Source organism: Micromesistius poutassou (genome assembly GCF_964030765.1).
Source record: "Micromesistius poutassou genome assembly, chromosome: 2".
NCBI lineage: Eukaryota > Metazoa > Chordata > Actinopteri > Gadiformes > Gadidae > Micromesistius > Micromesistius poutassou.
The window spans coordinates 16947837-16967949 of record NC_140272.1 but is presented as its reverse complement, the minus strand read 5'-3'; the positions used below and the strand labels follow the sequence as shown (position 1 = coordinate 16967949).

Genomic DNA, 20113 nt, shown 5'->3' with positions numbered 1-20113 from the left:
ATTGACAGAGAATACATTGATGATATTTATTCATTTTTTACTGATTTCTGTCACGTTTCAAGTATGAAAACCAATAATGTGCTGCTTACTGCTTTCTGAATTAGGGAATCGCTTGTATTTCTGTTTGATTGTTGTAAAATTATTTCATTTTAAATTATATGCATAGATAGTAATTATGAAAAACAGAAAGCAAGAGTGACAAAAAAAAGTCCAATCCAACATAACAAATCATGTAGTGAACCACTTCTTCATAATATAAAAGTGTGATCAAAGCGCAATGCTTACAAAGACATAACGTTGCCACCATCTAGTGGTAGAAAGTTGAAATTAAAAGATCTCTTCACAACTGTCGATGATGAAAGTTGATTTCAACATCCCATGTTGATATAACCCCATTTTAATATAAATAAATAAATAAATAAGGCCATGAAATGTATAAATAAATGAGTCAATATAGTTAGATAATTTTTTTTTTACATTTTATGTAAAAAAGGATGTTATTCAAAAGGACTATTTATATTAGATCTATTTATATTATATATATTTATATTATATAGACTTTTATATTCAAATGAATGGGTGTGGGTGTAGTAGGTGGGGGGAATGCACCTGGCCCTCCCCAGTAGGTCTGCCCCCTCAGTCGGGGAGATTGGGGCTGAAGTCGGCTCTGACTGTCAGAGTCAGAATATCAGAATACGTCTCAAGACATGCCATTTTGCCTCCCCTAAAGAGGCCCATAGGACATCAAAGGTCCACCAAAGGTGTCCTATGGATTTCAGGTTTGAATCTGCTACCACGCTAGTAGTACGCAAAGGCATGGTAGTACCATGGAAGTAAGTATTACAGGGTATTTTATTGTGACGACTTTTCATCCAATTCATTCATTGTAAGTCCTCATAGAACACATATTTGGTAGCTTCTCATTTATTCAGTGCTGCTGTATATAAAGTGATTCAGTGGTGTTCTGGTGCGGTTGTTTTGGTCTGAATATGCGAGATAACCGCGCCCCATTCATTTGAATATAACAGTGAAATCGGTGTCCCTTATTTCTGACCTTATTTTGGAAAAATATGTATGTTACTCAACAGCGAGAGATCAATTATTTTTTGATCTTTTGTATTTTGACATGAATTGCACATGTTTATCAATTGAAAAGAGCTAGTAGAAAGTCGCAGTTTGTCTTTAAATAGAAAATACACATTTCGTTTTGTTTCAGACTGCTCAGTGCACTACATCTCTTGCTTCGCACTATATATTTCATCAACCAATATGAATCTTAGCTGATGTGTTTTACCCAGCGACTCCTGGTACTTTTTTTTTTGTAAAGATTTATTTTTGCATTTTATTATAGAGAGAGATAGAGAGGAAAGTGTGGAGGACATGCAGTAAATGACCCAGGCCAGATTCGATCCTGCATCTCTGCGATTAGGACTGTGCCTATATGGTATGCGCCTTAGCCCAGTGCACCAGCGGGGGGGCCCGACTCCTGGTACTTTTATCAGCCGGGCAGCGAAAGAACCAGCAAGACCCGCTGCTCATGAGACAACATACACACAGGCATTACGTTCACGTAAACTCCTCTGGGCAGCTTGTGTTGAGGGGAAGTTATGATGTCGACGACACAACTTTTTAGTTTGCAGTCTTCTTTATTACGTAGTCAAGATTAACCTATAACCGACCTTTATTTGAATTGCAATATGATATTTCAAATTGACAAACTTCACATGTGTAATTCATGGCACAATTCAAACAGGATCAAAAGTTATTTTGTGCCTCACCGTTGACTACCAAACACATTTCTTCTGAAGTAAGGTCCCATGGGGGATACTGAATTCATGAGTTAGGCACTCTGTATGAAAGAGCTGGGAAATATATGTGGTACTAGGAAACAAAAGTCCCCTGAAATAAACAAATGTGGAATAATAAGTCCATTTAAAAGCATCCTTTTTAGAATAAAAACCTATTCATTTATTTAACTATATCGACTCATTTATATCTACAAGGATTTATATATTATTTGCCTTATTTATTAATTGCAGGATTTATTTCATGGCCATATTTATTTGAAGCATGCTTTCATTTAGACTTCTTCTTATCTAGAAGTATTTTAGAAGTTTTACAATGCATCAATAATATATGACCCAACGCAATAGGAGTGAAAATAACAAATTAAAGTCGCAATGTGTGGGATGAGCCCTCCCAATGAGTAGGAACATAACAGCGTTATGTACACTCTACCTACCATATACCTTAAAAGAATGATGAGTTAGGGGCGCCCTGGTGGCTCACCGGGGCGCGTACCATTAAGGCCCAGTCCTGATCGCAGCGACCCAGGTTCGATTCCTGACCGTGGTCCTTTGCTGCACGTCCTCCCCTCTATCTCCCATACCTTCCTGTCTATCTCACTACCATAAAGCAATAAAAATAATGGTGAATTAAAGAAAGTGGAGTTTAAGTAGTATTGGAATACTCTCATTGGCCATCACAGTTTCGTAACAACAACTAGTGTGCAGCCACTGATACAAGGCCATGATCAGGTTCTCATAAGGTTAGGTTAACTAGGAGTCAACATATCCCCTGCTAGTCCAGGTGTAAACCAATATCTTCTTTAATCCCATTGAGTACTTTTCTCCAAGGTGCATGTGTGTGTGTGTGTGTGTGTGTGTGTGTGTGTGTACGGAAAAAGTGTTTCTTATTCAGTGTGTTTGAAGCTGTGTGTAAGCAACTCTGTGAGGAAGCCATGGTGAATGATTGTTGGGTTGAGGAGTCTGACCAAACAGCCACCAGCACACATAAAGACAATAAAGAAACACAAGGCCAAATTAATCTTCAGACATGGTATAGTTACACTATAGTTTCTTATCTGGATCCAGGCGTGCATGAACAAGTGGTGAGGATGTTGTAAGGCATGGCTTAAGGCGACTCAATTAATGCTCCATTCTCCTAATGACCGCCAGCCTAAAATAATGATGAGATACGGGTCTGAGGTGTGTGTACCTCCCGCCCCAGTTGTAGCCCTCATCACTGCCTCTGGGCTGATCAGGGTGCAGAGATAGGCAGATTTCAACAGATAAGCAAATACTTATCTTACTTAGAAAGTATTTAAGTGCTTGTGAAATCAAATGAGGAAAAGCGGAAAAGCGTAAGTGGGATTTTTTAAAAATGCATAAAGCTACCATAAGGTGCTTCAGCATGAGGCACACTTGAAGGTGAAACCTGACACTGCTGTTGTCCACTCTGTAGATCATAAAGCCATCATAGAGTCATGGGCCACTGACTGTAAAGGATGCGGGGGAGACGCTGTGTAACAATATCTGCAGACAACCACCAGTAACCCTTGGAACATACCTAGGCCAGGTAACATCAGCCAATACCTGTGTGCAGGTCACTGCCCCCAGCCTGACCAAAACAACAGCAGCCAGGCAGAGCTCTGGGCTGAGAGCTTTCCATGTCTGGGACAGCCACCACAGCAGCAGCCCCATGTGGGCTCTGCTAGTCACTTGGCTGAAGCACTGGCCAGCATATTACAGCATATTACCAGTACTGAGGCGGACTGGAACGCTTTCATCGTTAACAGTGGTGGTGTCTGTCACGTTCATTCGACAAAACAAGAGCACTGTGCAATACACTGCCTATTACCTCATCTATAAGCAAATCACAACCAGCGACCAGGTACAGACAATACCCGAGGACTGCATGAAGGGGCAAATGAGGAAAGTTGGAGAGAGTTTTTAAGGGGCCAAGTAAATCCTTATGGAACAGTCTGTCCTTCCCACCTCAATGGAGGCTGACCTACTTGATGAAAATAAAACTAGAGCCAGCACCTTGATGTGGGAGCATTTGGCCTCAGGACAATGGCGAGTGTCCACTGACATGGGCTCTTTTCTTTCATTTGTGCTAAACACAAAAGTCAACAACCAGCTGTCTAATAAGTTATCCACTCATCGAGTATAGACAACCATAAATAAAGATCCAACACAAAAAAATAACCAAAACAAACAACTATAAGACAGTTGTCACACAACCCCACCAGACTCTCCCCCCCCGCCCCCCCCGCCCCACTGACAGCGGCACTGTGACCCGGAGGCAGGTCATCACCCCCCTATAGCTCTACATCTTCGCGCTACAGCCGTACCGCCGTTCAAACGCCTTCGCCTCCCGTCCCCCACCCCGGGCCTCCGAGAGGTCGAGCCCCCGGCCCTTCCTCTTACCTGTACTTCATGCCTGTCTGGTAGGACACACACTCCTCCAGGGCCAGGCCATTCATCTTCAGGAAGTCCTCCATGTTCTTGAGCTGAGCGGCCACCCGCTGCTCCCGCAGCCGCTGCAGCTCCGCCTGGTCGGCGGGCCGGGGCAGGTTCAGCCCCTGGTCCGAGTGGTAGCGGCTAATCCCGCTACGGATGCTCTCGCTGTACGACATAGACAGCATCTTGCCGCCGCTGCCGCTGCTGACGCTCCTCGGTAGACCGCTGCCCGGCCCTGCCGGTTTGGGGATCTGCAGGTTTTCGGGCGCACAGTGACTGGACTTGCGCCGGCCGGGGGGCACCCGGGGACCCCCGGCGTACCCGCCCGCGAACATCTTCCCCCCCCCTGCCCCGCTCCCTGCGCTCCTGCCCGCACCGCTCGCTCGCCGCTGCGGCGAATGTGAGGAGCGGAGCCGAAGAAAAGTGGGGACAGAGCAAGATGCCGGCTGGCTACGGACACCTCCTTAAATAGCACCTGCCCCCATAATGAGGGCAAAAAAGGAGAGCTCTCCTGCTCAGTGCAGCACGCACAGCCATGCATCCTGTAATCAGAGGAGCCCAGCACAGGCCGGCACCACCCACCCCTGACAGACACACAATGGCAGCAGGTATACGCTGATAGGCGGCATTCAGGTCACTGGCTAGTGATTAAGGAGCAAGACCAAAGTGGAGGCACATGCGGACTACATCTGCAGTGGGGACAGTGAGAGTGGAGAGGAGGAGGCATTCAAGTGCAAGCATGCACCAAACATAAAAGGAGGTCTGCCGTTTGTTGTGGTCTTAATTCGCAGTCGTTGTGGATTCCGGTAAAGTCTCAACAGATCAGTTTATGGGAATAAATGGAATAGCTGAAAGACCATTTAAAAGATGTGCTTAAGTTATGAAGATCATGGTTTGAAAACTCCCTGCATCTTACCAAGCCAAGCTAATGGCTCAAAATGTGTTCTTCCTTATATTACAGCTTTCTACCATCTGATCCAAAATAGTGATGTACAGAAATTCCACCGTGGAAAACGTGTTCTTATAGTCCCAATAGGGGGCGCCACTGCACTAGTGCTACTAGATATCCAAATGGATTTCGTTTTTTTCTGTTTAAATGTTTTCTGAAAAGGCACTCCCTGCAGAAATTAATAAAAACCAAACCAAAACTCTGTCCTTGCAATTTGTAAACAACATGTTCAACAGATTTTAGCCACAGAAAATTCAAACGCTATGTAGCAAATAGTTGATGAATGATTATGGGGGAAGGTGTGGCCACTCACCGTGAAATCAATCTATTTCTTTGTGCTGCTCATCTCGTATTAGAAGCAATAAATCCAGCTTGTGCACCTATTGTCACCCATCTGGTTGATCATCCATGATTTTATTGTGTTTCCATCATCCCATTTGGAAAGATGATTTGGGTAGAAACAGGATGTAAAGATGGCTAAAGAGGATGTCCCCAATGGATGAATGAGCGGCACAAATTTCAGACAAAGTACCGCTTTGACTGGCGTTGCGGTGACATAACCCAACGGCCTGGTTCATTAAAAGACCAAATGGAATCTCTTGACCAATGTCTGATGGCCAAAAAAGTAAATCCGCACCCCAACTTATACACGCAATATGTTCTAAGCTTGTGAAGCTGTTCTCTGTACAATAAAAAAAAAGGCAGAAAGTGAAATTCGCCCGAGAAAAAGATCAAAACCAAATATACACGGGATTATTCTGTATACAGTCCCAACGTCTAGAGCCAATAATGAGCGAAGAAGCGCGTTTCTCCAACAAAGTCTCTGTTCCTTCTTGTTCGTACAGCAGTCCTATGCAGCAAAAAACTCCACCCCCCACAGAGCAAGAACGCAAAGAGAAGAATAGAGTCCAGGCAAGGCAGCATGCATGAGCTGCAGATCACAAACACATACATTCACAAACACATACTCCTTGGCTGGCCTAATGCCTCAACGGCTTGTCTGCAGACAACAAATACGAGTACACACACACACAAGCACACACACACACACACACACACACACACACACACACACACACACACACACACACATGTATACAGACACTCCCGATACAGCGACAATCTTTCCTCCAACTCACCCGTTTTCTGGGGGGTCGGCTCATGAGAGATGGCGGGGGTGCCCGTCTGCTCTTATAGACACACGGTGTAGCAAGCACATGGGTCCACCCAAACTGGGAGTGTCCTACTAGAAAGCGCCTAAACTAATTACTGAATAAGGAGTGCGTCTTTTCCACCACATCCCCCCGCCCCGACTCCATCCTCTCACTGCCTGGGCCCCGTGCTCTACCAGTAACATCATCATCCTCACCCTCATCATCAGCATCATCATCATCAGCATCATCCACCCATCAGCCTGTTGGATCACATGGAAGGAATCCATTTATGTTCAGTGGACAGGCTTTGTTTCTGTAAACCGCAGCAAATATTATCAGGCCTGAATTATTCACAGAGCCTCTGCACTAAAAGCCCTTGATTGTTGTTCCACAGGAAAGAACACTAAGAGGCCAAAGGGAGTAGCGTGGGACACACACACACACACACACACACACACACACACACACACACACACACACACACACACAGTACACACACAGTACACACACAGTACATACTTTCTTCTCTGGCCTTATCACATTTTTCTAGGACTTATTAAGGTCTACTTCAAAGGAAGTGACATTGAGAACAGATAGCCGGTACTTTTTGAATGATTTACAAATTTCGAAATCTCATTTAGAAATAAGTGCTCCTCTCCAAGAAAAGTTCAAAGACTGGACTATCTTTGGATTCAGACTAATTTCATAGCTTTGCAAGTTCTATACCCCTTTATCAAAATCTTTCCAACTTAATTCTTAGTCAAACTATTTTCCATTGATACAAAATGCGACAAATGATACATAGCCTACCAGAATACAGCATACGTAAGTATGTAAGTAGAATAACTAAATACAACTGATAGGATTGAATTGTCTACATAAGATGTTGTTTCCCAAGCGTGTCTGACATCAGGCAACGACAAGACGAGTGCATACTCCGAGACAGAGGGGTCAGGTGTTTGGGAGGGGGAAGTGGATCCCAGGGAATCTCTAAAAGGATTTAACGATGGTCAAAGCCGGAAACGCAGCACTAAAAGCCTTTTATTGCCTTATGTTAAGTGGTCTTGAGCTAATGCAGTCCACATTCCAGAAAAGAAAATATATCCAAATCTCACAGTTAGTCAATATAAAACACAGTATTCTAATGCACTGATTACATCATATTAATCCACAACCTTTGCATTCATTTGACAATTTTGATCCTGGCTCCAGTCCTGACGTTCAGTGTAGGGAATTATTGAAAAGGAGTGAACTGCACTTCCCGGCATCAGCCTGTCTTGCTGTGATAGACATAGACAGAGAGCTGCTCACTTGGACAGTTTGCACTTTAAAAATGGACAAGAGCTGCACACGGCACCGAGATCAGAATCCGATAGAGGGTACATTAAGGAAAGCACATCGCCACTGTCAGGGCTTTTTATATCAGATCAGCAGAACGGGTCTCATCAGTTCTCATAAAACTTGATCCTTGTGCAAAAGCGGACGGGAGAGAGTAAGATAAAGCACCTCTACGGTATGGCCTGGTGATGGCAGTATGCAGACCTGCCAATCTCCTTTCCAATGAGGTGTTAAGGGTAGAAGTGCAAAAAAGAGCAACTGTTTTAGCCGCCGTTAATTAAAAGTGATCGGACAACCGACATCAAATCAGACAGGCTGAATATAGCAGTTGTTATTTCCATCACGGCTCAAGGGAGAGGTGCAGACTAAAGTTTTGCACACGACGAAATCCATTAAGTCCTTTCTCAGGTCTACTTGAGATAATGCACTTGCAGCAAAACAGCAGATGAGTGTTATCGGTTCAGGGGAGGTTTTAGTAATGGGTCTGCGGACCTTGTCATCAGCAGAGGGCTATGTTGTGGGAGTGCAGTTTATTGTTAAATGGCTTTTTACTAAGCTTATACAAAAACAAGCATGCATGGCTACATAGTTTGAATAAAATGTTGTGAAAATAATGGGTTACCTACTAATATGGAAGCAAATCACTGCCACTTTTTGAATTTTAAAAGCCATTACATTTAGTACATGGGAGTGTAAACACCATTGAATTTATGACATTGAAATATTATATATACTTTGAAAACAAGGTCACCTGACTTGTATTGAATTCACCTCTTAAAATTAAAATTAAAATATGAAATTTGTAGCTGTCATACATTGAAACATTGAAAAAATTATGTTTGAAATCGTGTTCTTTGAAATGGTACAACTTGAAAGGCCCAGAAAGAGCCCTATGACCACTACCCTATTGGATGATTAGAAAAGGGAACCTGACGACATGGTAGCCAGTTTGGAGGATTCACGCAGTGTGCTCAACAGTGATAAACAGATCGTTATATGCCGCCGCCTAATAGAGGATTGGGATGTTTCAATGTTCACTAATTCAGAAGCAAAAATCGATGTTGCAGATAAATCAAGGACAATATACAGTACATTATTCATATTCAAGTGGTCAAAATACGGTCGGGAAAATGTTATCCATTACAATTCAAACTGATATAGCAGAGCATTCCAAGGACAAGCCCCAGCAATCGAAACGACAGCTGTCATCATAGCTGTTATGATGACATAACGGCCAGATTCTTAAATACAGTGCTTCTCAAACAAAAAACACCAAACGTCCAATGGAATGGAGAACAGACACACTTCAAACACACCACATGTCAGAAGTGGAGGCGGGCCTTAGCTAAACTGCTTGACGGACGGTGAAGGTGGAAAAGTACCTGTAGAATTGCAGTTGTCTTTTGGGGCTCCCATAGCGAGCACTGCAGCAAAGCAAAGAGGAAAGAGAGAGAAGGGTTAAGAAAAGAGCTTGGGTTAAGACGAAATAAGCAGGAAGATGAAGAAGTTAGTGCAGGATCATGGACACCAAGAAAGGTAGACATTTTCAATAGAAGAACGCTGAGAAGGACACAAATGTGCTTTTCATATATATCAATATATCAAGGCGTATTCCAAAAGATATATATAGTGCAAAAGAATGAAGGATGACATGTATTATCCAGAAGTTTCCAGAACACCAATTTGAATAATCTCTCAGTATCTTGGCAAATGCAATGTCCCCAGACAGAGCCCTATGGCCACTTTAAACACCATATTGGACATTACAAAAGTGAACTTTCCTACATGGGGGAGGATTTGAATTACTGCATTGGGCTCCTAAGAAAGAAGTGAAATTAATGACCTATGTGTGTCGTGTTTGCTTTGTATTACATTGAATATTAGAATCAAGTGGTTAGAACCAAGACATTGGCCTCATAATAACATGCTGCACAGTTAAACTGAAGTCAAAGGTTTGGCCCACCTCTAAAAGGTGCCCTTTCTGTGTCCGTAGATGATCTCTCTATCACACTGCATTAATAACACAAGAATAGCTTGGATCGATCAGTGTGTCAACTGATTTATTTTGCGTTTGTTAGTAGTTTGCCCTCGACTCAAGGAGAAACAAAGTCAGTCACACATCTGAACGAGTGGCCGTTGGGATTGTCGAACGTGTCAATCTTACTGAAGACATTTCATAAAATGAATGGCTCCTGCCGGCATATTTGCCATTTTTTTGCCGTTCCAACATTTAAAGCATTCTTCTGGGAGAAAATTGTATATGATTATCCATGCTGTTAACTCACTATATAAACACCACAAGACATATCTGACAATTATAATAAAGCCTACTAATAGAGGAAGCAAGCACCACGCGCACTTTGACCCTTTGAACCAAGCAAATACCTTGTGAAAGTCACCTATCATCATCAAGGATAATAAGCATTTAGCTTTGGGCTTAACGTGTGTGTGTGTGTGTGTGTGTGTGTGTGTGTGTGTGTGTGTGTGTGTGTGTGTGTGTGTGTGTGTGTGTGTGTTGAACTCACCTATATATCATGCCTGGCGAGCCAGTCTGTCGGAGGGAGAGGCGGGCAGGTGAGTCTGTGGTCGATTCAGGATACATGGAGGCAGGAGGGTGGGGGTGTGGCCAGCCTGCCGGGGGGCACTTCTGATTCGCTGGGACCACAGGTTACAGTCTGTCACAAGCCACGGCCTCTGGGATGCACAGGAAGAGAATACACATTTGATTACATGTCACAAAAACTATATAATATGCCCGTGGCCTATTACAACTGTAATTTTGTCAAAGGAATCGCATTAGGATAAAAATGCATTTATTTAATGCATGTCATTATGAATTGACTCACCAAGGAGACAATTAAGCAAGGAGTGCCGCTTAAACAAACCAATATGCAACTGAACAGCTAGACCACTAGATGGCGTTAGTTGATCATTTTGCAGACTTGGGGTAGCTGCATCAAATTCTTAAACTAGGGCGTCTCTAGTCTCCTGGCAGCTTGTCTTAAGTGACTTTAGATAGTACCGCACAGCAAAAGGTCACGGATACCAAACCAGAACATGAGCAGCTTGCCATTAACGCAGAATGAGACACAAAGGTGAATACATTCAGCAGCCAACAAAGGAAAAAAAAAAAAACACTCCATAAACTAATAGGAAGGAAAAGGTTTTCTTTGCAGTGCGGGTGTGTGAGTAACTACTGTCATGTGTGTGGGTGTGTAGTTAACTGTGTGTTTGCGTTGGGCATAAGAGCACACCGATCTGCAGCTCGGAGCTAGTTGTAGCCATGAATTATTGATGAGATTTTGCGCAGGAAACCGCACACAGTTAGAAAGAAACAAAATCAAACATAAACATGAAGGCCTGGCAGAAAAGGAGCGCTGCACTGGTGAGTCAAGGTTGGCCAGAAGAGACGAGAGGAAAAACAAAAAGTTGATACACAAACAAAAATGACATCATCAGATGACTTGGATCGCTGTCACAAGATTTTAAAAACACAGTTTTATTGTGTTGCTCAGTGTGTTATTCACATGGACCGCGGATGGCTATCTGGAACGGGGAAACAGCTTTTGAAAAACACCACCCTCATGACCACAAATTGTGCATGACCATTTATGTTTTAAATGGGTTAACTTGTCGCCACCTATTGGCCTGGCTTTTGAGTGTGTTTCCATTCGTTTTAGCGTTACCATATGGTCTGAGAAATACTTGACCCATATTTCCTACATCACTTGTCGTGTAAACAGGGATGTTTTTGTAAAAGGAGGGGGAAAAGGGACTATTTTAATACACTTCTTTACGTGACGTACGTTCTACGCCTAAAGTCAGGAGGACACAATCCTCACTCTGGATTCGGTGTGCTGCAGCCGGATATACACGGGTGTGGTCGTTCCCACGCCAAAACGGCCGTGTCTGAAGACTTAATGAACGAGTGCAGCCTCACGGCATCCATCTAAGGCAGGCCGGGTGTCTGGAACGACGAGCCGCGTGCTGCTCTGCCTGCTTGCACCCAGGAAGCCCATTTCACCGACGGCTGAGCACGGGCCGACAGCGACCGGCTCGCTGGGGGGTGAACACATGGCAACAAACGCCAAGGTGACTTTCTCTTTTGTCATCAATCTCAGGAGGGCGCACACAATAATGTCCGCGTCCGGGCTCCCAAGGACTCGTTTAGCTCTTCCCGGACATGCGTTTCAATCACGTTGTCGACCGGGGGACGGGAGCAAGCGGCCAGTGACCTAAGTGATAAGGATGGTGATGGAGGTGATGATGGTGATGGTGGTGGTGGCGGCGATGGTGGTGGTGGCGGTGGCGGTGGTGGTGGTAATGTGACCCTGATGGTTTACGAGCCAGAGAGTGGGGAGGGGGTTATACATTTACTGGAAGAGCTAATTTGTCGAAGTGTGGGGGTGACTGGAAGTCACGGGGGAACGGGGGACGCGGGGGTGTCAAGGTCAATTTCTCTTGGGAATCAAATGGCCCGTGACGTACAAATTTCCCTCCAAGTGCAAACGGTCACAACAGAGTGATGTCTGACCTGTATGTCTCATGGAGGCTACTATAAAAAGCCCATGCATTATTTCATCACCTCATGTGGTGGCTCTAAGTTGAATCCAGCACACGTGTCCTTAAGTGACTGTTAACACATGGTTTGATTAGCCTCATTTATGAGGTGCTTTGGATAATGGTGTTTGCCAAAAGAATAAGTCAATGGAGAAAGGCAGATAGATAAGGACCTTGAAGAATCAAGGTCCCTATCAACATTGTGCTTTGTGTAGTAAGTTATAACTCTAGTTAAGTTACCACTATGACATGGTTAAAAGGGTTCGTAGGCCATGTTGTCTTGAAGGATGCATTTCAGTAATACAGTCAATACAATTCCTGACCTCGGTAAGACACTTGGAGCCAAATGAAATGAACAACCCACTTCCACATTATATCCTTTGAGATCGGTTCTCAAATATAGGCCAGAGAACAGACTACAATTCTTCTACAGCTAATGCTAATGACACGAACAAGACACTCAATCTTAGCATTACAAGCCTGCACTAGCTGTATTCTAGCACACGAGAACAACATTTTGGTCCCACTTCCCATAGAGCCTCTGTGTGATCTACAGGCCTCCCTGTATTGTTTTCAAGTCGTTACCGACGCATCGTTGCAGGCATGACTAGTATGAAGCGCGGCGTGGCTCTATAGGAAGCATGCGTGCCTGTGGTGTGATGAATGTAGAGCAGATAATGCAGTGGACTGCAGCAATGCGGTACGCTGCGTGGACACGTCTCGGCCTCGCATTGGCCTAAAGAGAGCTCAGATTTACAGCTCAAAACAGGGCCAGGGTGCACTTTGCTGATTAAATCTGCAGTGAGATTGAGAGGTAGCGAGGGACAGAGAAAGACTGAGTTAAGAAAACTATTGCATTTTACACCTCAATGATTGGGGTACTTTGCCGAACGACACCAGACTAATATGAGTACGTCTAAAATCTCACTACTTAAAGCAGAATCAAAGATGTTAGAATGACCAAATTGAGTCAACTCTCCATGAGAATAACTGAAGACAAAGCCTCAAATGTAGCACATCTTGTTGATAAGATAACTAAAGCTAAATGGTGTTGATGTTCAGAGATATAATGGGAGGATAATCCAATATTGAGGGAGACACAAATGACATGACTAGGTTGAGACAGTCTTGCTGTTAACATAAGTCCATCCATACTGAATGTGAATGACAGCTTCCTGACAAAATACAAAAATGGAGACTGCTCTTGGTACTTCCATCCATACATCCAGTGCTTCCCCTCTTGAGACTGGACTGACGTGAGCTAGTCAGGCAGTCTCATATTGTGTAGTGAACGGGCAGCTGGGCAAGACATGCATTTGCACACACGTGCATGCAGGCATAAACACACACACACACACACACACACACACCCAGAAGCAGATGGCATGGAAGATGGAAAAGGAATAAGAGGCGAGTGCTGCCAGGGATACCCTGCACCGAGGTGCAGTGAGGCAGAGAGAGAGATGAATGTTAGCCCGACCTTGCTCGGAGTCGAGCTACCGACCACGGCACCTGGGAGTGTCCCGAGTGATTCCAGACTGACATTTACAGACTGGAGCGAGTCCAAGTACTGATCTTTACCTTCACACCGCAGATATTAAACATGCCTGTTTTGTTTTTTTTAACATGTGAAAGGATGGCCCTTTATTACATAAACAGTTCAAGTCAACTGGCTCCAACAGAGAAAAGAAACGTTAACTCATTTACATAAATACATGTTTTTTAAATGCTGTTATCCCCTCCCCTGTCCAGAAGTAGTTAGAATCACAACAAGAAGACCTCAATCATATTGATCGATATCGATAACTATTGATAATTTGAATGACCTAAAAAGAATTACCATGCTGGATATAAATACTTCTGTTTAACACTTAATATGACCTTCCACTGTCCTTCACTGATAAATACTCCAATGTCGATACAACAATGAAAAACACTCAAATATTGTAAATAAGTATGGAACCGGGTTTGTGTAACAAACCCAGCTGCTAGGTTTGGTGGTCCAGTCTCTTATCGATATATATTGAACATGTTTTATATTGATATTGATCACAAGTCTATCACGATACGATCATTTATTGCTTTATTGCCCAGGCCTAGGTTGGACCTCATGAAACTGCAGATTTGGGGAAAGTATGGGTTACATAAATATAACATGTTTTATTTTGCTTCTGTTACTATGCACTTTCCAAAGAGGCTGTAGCCCCTTAATGTACTGGACTGCACCAAAGGATGATGCACATGGTGTACAGAGCAATGCTGACACCATTGTACATAAATAAACCATGACGTGGACACCCAAGTCTTCATTTTACGAGTCTAAACATAAAATTCTATCTTTAAGATGACTTGAGTTACTGTACTACTGGAAGATGAGGTCGCCGGCTGGCTGTATGCGTCACCCCATACAAAGGGTAAGGAGGTGGACACCTGTTTTGGATGCCATCAGCATTTTCTTAGGCACCTGCAGTGACTGATTGGTCATGTTTACATCCACACTGTACATGCACTAGCTTTGACTAGGACACACACACACACACACACACACACACACACACACACACACACACACACACACACACACACACACACACACACACACACACACACACACACACACACACACACACACACACACAGAGAGAGAGAGACTTTCTGCTACAGAAAGACAACAGCCACCACTGTGACCTAAACACAGAAGTATCAGAGATACACTTTCTCCTGACACAGTGCAGTCATAGTTACTCACTACTTGTTCCAAAAAATAACGGAGTTAGTAACTGAATTACTCTATAATAAAAGTAACTAGTTACCAGGGAAAGTAATTATTTGCGTTACTCTAAAAAAAATAAAAAATAAAGTAGCTTTGTAGATGCGTGTGTCGTTGTGAGATGCTTCATTAAATTAGAGTTTCTTACAACGTCTTTGCTCCTGGACATAATGTACACTCTACATGCACGTTCTTGCCTTTGACCTCAATGAATTAGTGTTTATATCTCCACCTTGAAAATGCCAACTTTTCATCGGATTGCTCCGGACTCGCCATTTCTTCTGCTTCACCGAATCTGTTTGGTGTTTGTGTGTGCGTGTGGCACGCGTATCCTGGCTTGTGTGTAAAAACACTGGCTCCGATTGGCTACCATGAAACATGACTCTGCCTTAGCCAATCATAATCGCTTATCTCGTTGTTAAACCCGGTCTCCTCACTAGCAGTTTGTGCGGAGCCAGGGGTGCGTTCGGATTACACAGTTTATTCAATCAATTCATAGTACCGCACCGCATTTAACTGTCAGTAACGGAAACGGCGTTCTAACGTAATTATTACTAAAAAGTAATTAGTTAGATTACCCATTACTGAAAACGCCGTTATTTTAAACAGCGTTATTACAAACACTGCTGTTACAGCGTTATTACAAACACTGCTGAGGAGGCTGGTTGACGTTCTTCTTTCATGTGATGTTGATACTTCACCTGCGCTGTTCGCGAAGTTGCGCAAGTTCTATTTTGGAACAATCACAGCAGAGCAATCGCTCTGATCCACAGACACGGGACTAGCCTCCTGCGCCCACTAGGATGGCCGTAATTCCATAAAATCCCACCACGCGTCACTAGCGTTGTTTACACTGGAACTTTGACAGGGGCACAAAGGCCACTTTGGCCGTAAATTGAACATTTTTTCACAGGGCATCAAGGCCAAAGTGCGGGGCAACGACGGCCATGGCCGTTGTGGCCGTCGTGAAATTCCCACCCTGTGCAGTGTGTAGAATTTAGTGCCATCTTGTGGACAGATTGGCAGAAATTGAATATAATATTATCAATTATATCTTTGAATTTGAGAATATCCCTTGAAAATAAGAATCATGTTGTTGTTTGCTAAGAATGAGCCCTTGATATCTATATAGAGAGCAGGTCCTCTTTCACAGAGCCTCAAGTCATGTTGCACTGCCATGGTTCTACAGTAGCCCAGAATGGACAAACAGCTTAAAGAGAGGACAGGTTTTTTAACCTCTATACATGATGGCTATGCTACTTGTGAGCTACGACCTGTAGTTTTACAGACATAATAAAACACAAACACAATTTATAAATGGCTACTCAATGCTGTGTATTTGGATGACATCATTTTGGAAGTACCTACTGGCCCCTTACAGGCCAGTACCTGCCACTTCTCCTACGTTGTCGGAAAGGGAGGGGTGAATGGGGGGGGGGGGTTGCTATTCAGTTGTATGCAATCTGCAACCTCACTAGATGCCATTAAATCCTACAGTGCACCACTAATATAGGTCTGATGCCTAGCCCGCCTTGCTTTTTGTGTAGTTTGTACTTCCACCATAGCTTAATTCAGCTGTACTGTTGCCATAATGTGAGTGTACGGTAATTGGTCAGCCACTTGGCTACCTAGCTAGAAGGAAAATAGACTCTGACCATTGAAACGGCTTGAGGAATAGATGGAAATCGACAGACTGGAGTTACATGAGATAGAAATGGATTTGATGAAAAATGCTGCCCAACCTTTCTGATGCTTAATGCACACCTTGATAACCTTTAATGAATACATTTTAATTGTCTGTTGTTCATCACTTTAACAATGGTCAAACATAATACAGATAACCCAATGTGCGGATTGTAGTTTGCTTTCGTTTCATCATATTTTGTCTAAAGCAAGTGCTTTTAATCGTCCCAGGTGGACAATCTTTGTTTTGTTAGCCAAAACCTATACATCAGGCACTGGAACTGGCAGAGAAACAAAGGAGGAGGTAAACTGCTAGACTAGACTAGAAGACAGTGTATAACTAGTCCAGAAGCCCCGTGTGTGCTCGCCTATGAGGTCCCTGTGCAGCAGGGCCTGTTGGAGTGGAGCCTCCACTTCACCACTGCAGCGGTACGAACCACACTGCAGCAAAAAAAAACACAGCACGAAGCGGCGTACTGCAGCAGAAAGGAGAAACCTCAGTCTGCCTGGCTGTTTGGGGTCCTTCTCTGCTGTCCACACCAAAGGCACAAGGACAGATGGAAGACAATATCGGGGTGGTCATGAGAAATAGGGACAACGGAAGAAAGGGAGAAAACAAGACCATGGTGTTTGAGATGATATACAGTCTGTTTGTGGTGCCTGCATTGGGCTTTTTGTTTGTTGTGTCGGTGGCTCCTTTTTGTTTTAGTCTATCAGATCAAGCTTGACTAGATTGTGTTGATCTTGTCATTGTATTTCTTTTAAACTTTGACAAGTGAATAGCATCAGCATTTATCTCAATTAATACAAAGGACTAAACCTGATTGTGCATAACCCCAATGTATAACTTTGAAACTAGCGGAAAACAAAAAGTCGTTTTGAGACCCAATGTTATGCCCTAACTGAATCATGCACCCAGCACCGGCAGTATGTTCAGAATGGTCTCATGTTCAAAGGACTGGACATCCACGTAACAGGAATTAAGTACAGTGTGTTATTGTATTCCAACGCGAGCGTGACCCTGACATTGCATTCCCCCCTGTTAGTGGAAACCACCCGCTGAGAGCAGAGGAGGTACAGCAGGCTAAAGGACCACAACAGTCAGCTAGTCTGCCTGCAGTCCTCCACCTTCTTGCAGCTGGAGTCTCTCGTCCTCCTCGGACTCTACTGCACTGATGCACCAACAGCCACAAACACAAACATCACAGGCGGCCTTGTGAGGCCATTCCAAGTCACCCGCCGAACTGAGCTTTCTGCAGAGTCAGCGCGGGATTCCTCTGAGTCTGGGCGGATGGCAGCCACTGCGGCACACCAGAGCCGTTCGATATGCGCCCCTCTGCTGCTGCAGATATCTATTTATAAAATTGCACTGCCGTCTTTTAAGCAAATTATTCAATAATGCACAGTGTCTCGTGCACCGCGTCCCGATGTCATACGGTACAGCCCGCGGTCGCCACGGCTGCAGTCTGCAGCAATGCAGTGAATCACCCCCGCCCCCCGCCCCCCCTCTTCAAACCACCGACAGGTTGCTACCGCGCCATTCTGACTGATGCCGTCGCTAACGGAGGAGAAAAACAGGGAGCAAGGAGGACGTGGTCCAGAATCCTTAATGACAGCCGGAGCGGCCAGGCAACGAGTGGCTGTCGGCTGTTTGAACAGACTCATAGAGAGACGGACGCGGAGGAAACAGCATGTTCAGAGTGCACAGCACAGCACAGTGCACACACACACACACACACACACACACACACACACACACACACACACGTGAGTAACAGAGCAAACTGCAGTTCAGAATGTGGAGAAATGTAAAGTCTAGTGCAGAAAAAACATTCTGCAGCTGCGTTAGTAACGAAAACAGAGCAGATGCTTGCGTTGCGATGTTCTCCGTCAAAACAATTTTCCATCTAAACTTATTTTTCCTTATCAGCATCCTTTTACAATGCATTATCACACTACACATTCAATAGATTATAAGTGTTTCTCGTCTCTATAGACACAGTGCCAAGTGGACGTGTTTGCACTGAGATAACACGGATTCCCCTAGTTATTCCCCAAAAAGTTATAATTATAATAAATACATGAGTGCAAAAAATTAAATAAAAGTAAAAAAGTAAAAAAGCTGAGATAAAGCCGAGGGAAGGGCTTGAGTCTATCTGACTCCCTCCCTCAGTGGTGTTCATATGGTAGACAAGACATCCCCAAAAGACTAACCACCAACCAATCTGTCCAACTGCATTTACCCCAGTCAGACGATCCCTCACTTGTACCAACGTCCTCCATAACCAACCCCTGATTGGATGCTATTAATAAAGAAATTAAGACTGAGGGGAAAAAAAAAAAAAAAGGCTTCCATCAATCCGATTAGACTTCCAGCAATAACACAATAGACGACTTTTTACTGCTAATGACCCGAGTTAGCTCACTGAGTTGAAGAATTCACACAAACTGGCAATTCTACAGCGGCTGAGATTAAAATCCAAACTTAAAACCTTCCTCTTTACTATCTCATTTGGCTCCTAGGATTGTCCATCAGCTCTCATTACAGCACAATCGACCTGTTAACCAGCACTAGCCTATTCCTGCTGCCGATAGTTACTTGATTAGAGTTTTCCTACGCATTACTTGTCCACCCTGTCCAACCATAATGCCTTCTATGTTTTAGTGGGTTGCTTTAATCGTGCCTGGAAAGTGAAACCTGTCCACCCCACCTTACAGCTACCTGCTCACCAGCCACTATCTCATCGTATGGACAATTACAGATGTTCCGATATAATTTTTTCCTTCCCGATAGCGATTCTGATACCTGAACTTTAGAATTGGCCAACACAAGTCTGTTTTTTTTTTGTTTTTTTTTACTCCAAACCAACCTTGGAAGGACGGATTCCTCACTCAGTCAGCACGTCTACATGCACAGCGTAATCAGATTAAAGCCATAGTTCCACTATGCTCCGCAATTGGACACCTGCAATTGTCCGGTTATACATGGCGGTGAGTAAATCGATTCATTGGAAGCATGTCATGCCCTGGTACGATTCCTTCTCGCCCATGGGGGAGAAGGAATTGGGGGAAAGGAACTTTGGTTTTGACTCTCTGAAGTCCAGATTGAACCGAACATGGAGGAGAAAGGGATTGTTGTCTTATGCGGGCTCTGCCGCATAGGTGATCCAAAAGCCGGTTGGAACAATGGGATGTCAGAGCGGATGCTTTATTTTTTTTTTTCGAAATAAAGGGACGTCGGACTAGTGGGCTGTAGGACCAATGGGAATTTTTCGGGTTAGTGAGAGGTCGGAACAATGGAGTGTCGGAGAAATGACATGGACCCGAAGTGAATTGACAGCTGTCTACTGAAAACTTTCTCCCGTAGGAGCAGCCCCTGCGCCGCCCGTCCATATACGGCATTACCCCAATTCCT

General features: G+C 44.0%; 1 protein-coding gene across 4 annotated transcripts in view; it reads right to left on the bottom strand.

The window, feature by feature from the left end:
* Nucleotides 1-20113, bottom strand: part of kcnab2a (potassium voltage-gated channel subfamily A regulatory beta subunit 2a) — a gene marked incomplete at its 5' end in the record, with an annotated part of 70223 nt that overhangs the window by 34330 nt on the left and 15780 nt on the right. For 2 of the 4 annotated variants that reach the window (XM_084464334.1, XM_084464335.1), the window contains 2 exons: nt 9068-9109; nt 10211-10379. In XM_084464334.1, coding sequence (XP_084320460.1) covers nt 9068-9109; nt 10211-10287 — 119 coding nt within the window. Of the gene's footprint in view, nt 1-4211; nt 4580-9067; nt 9110-10210; nt 10380-20113 lie in introns of those variants that run through there. The other 2 variants (XM_084464336.1, XM_084464333.1) reach the window with 2 other exon arrangements.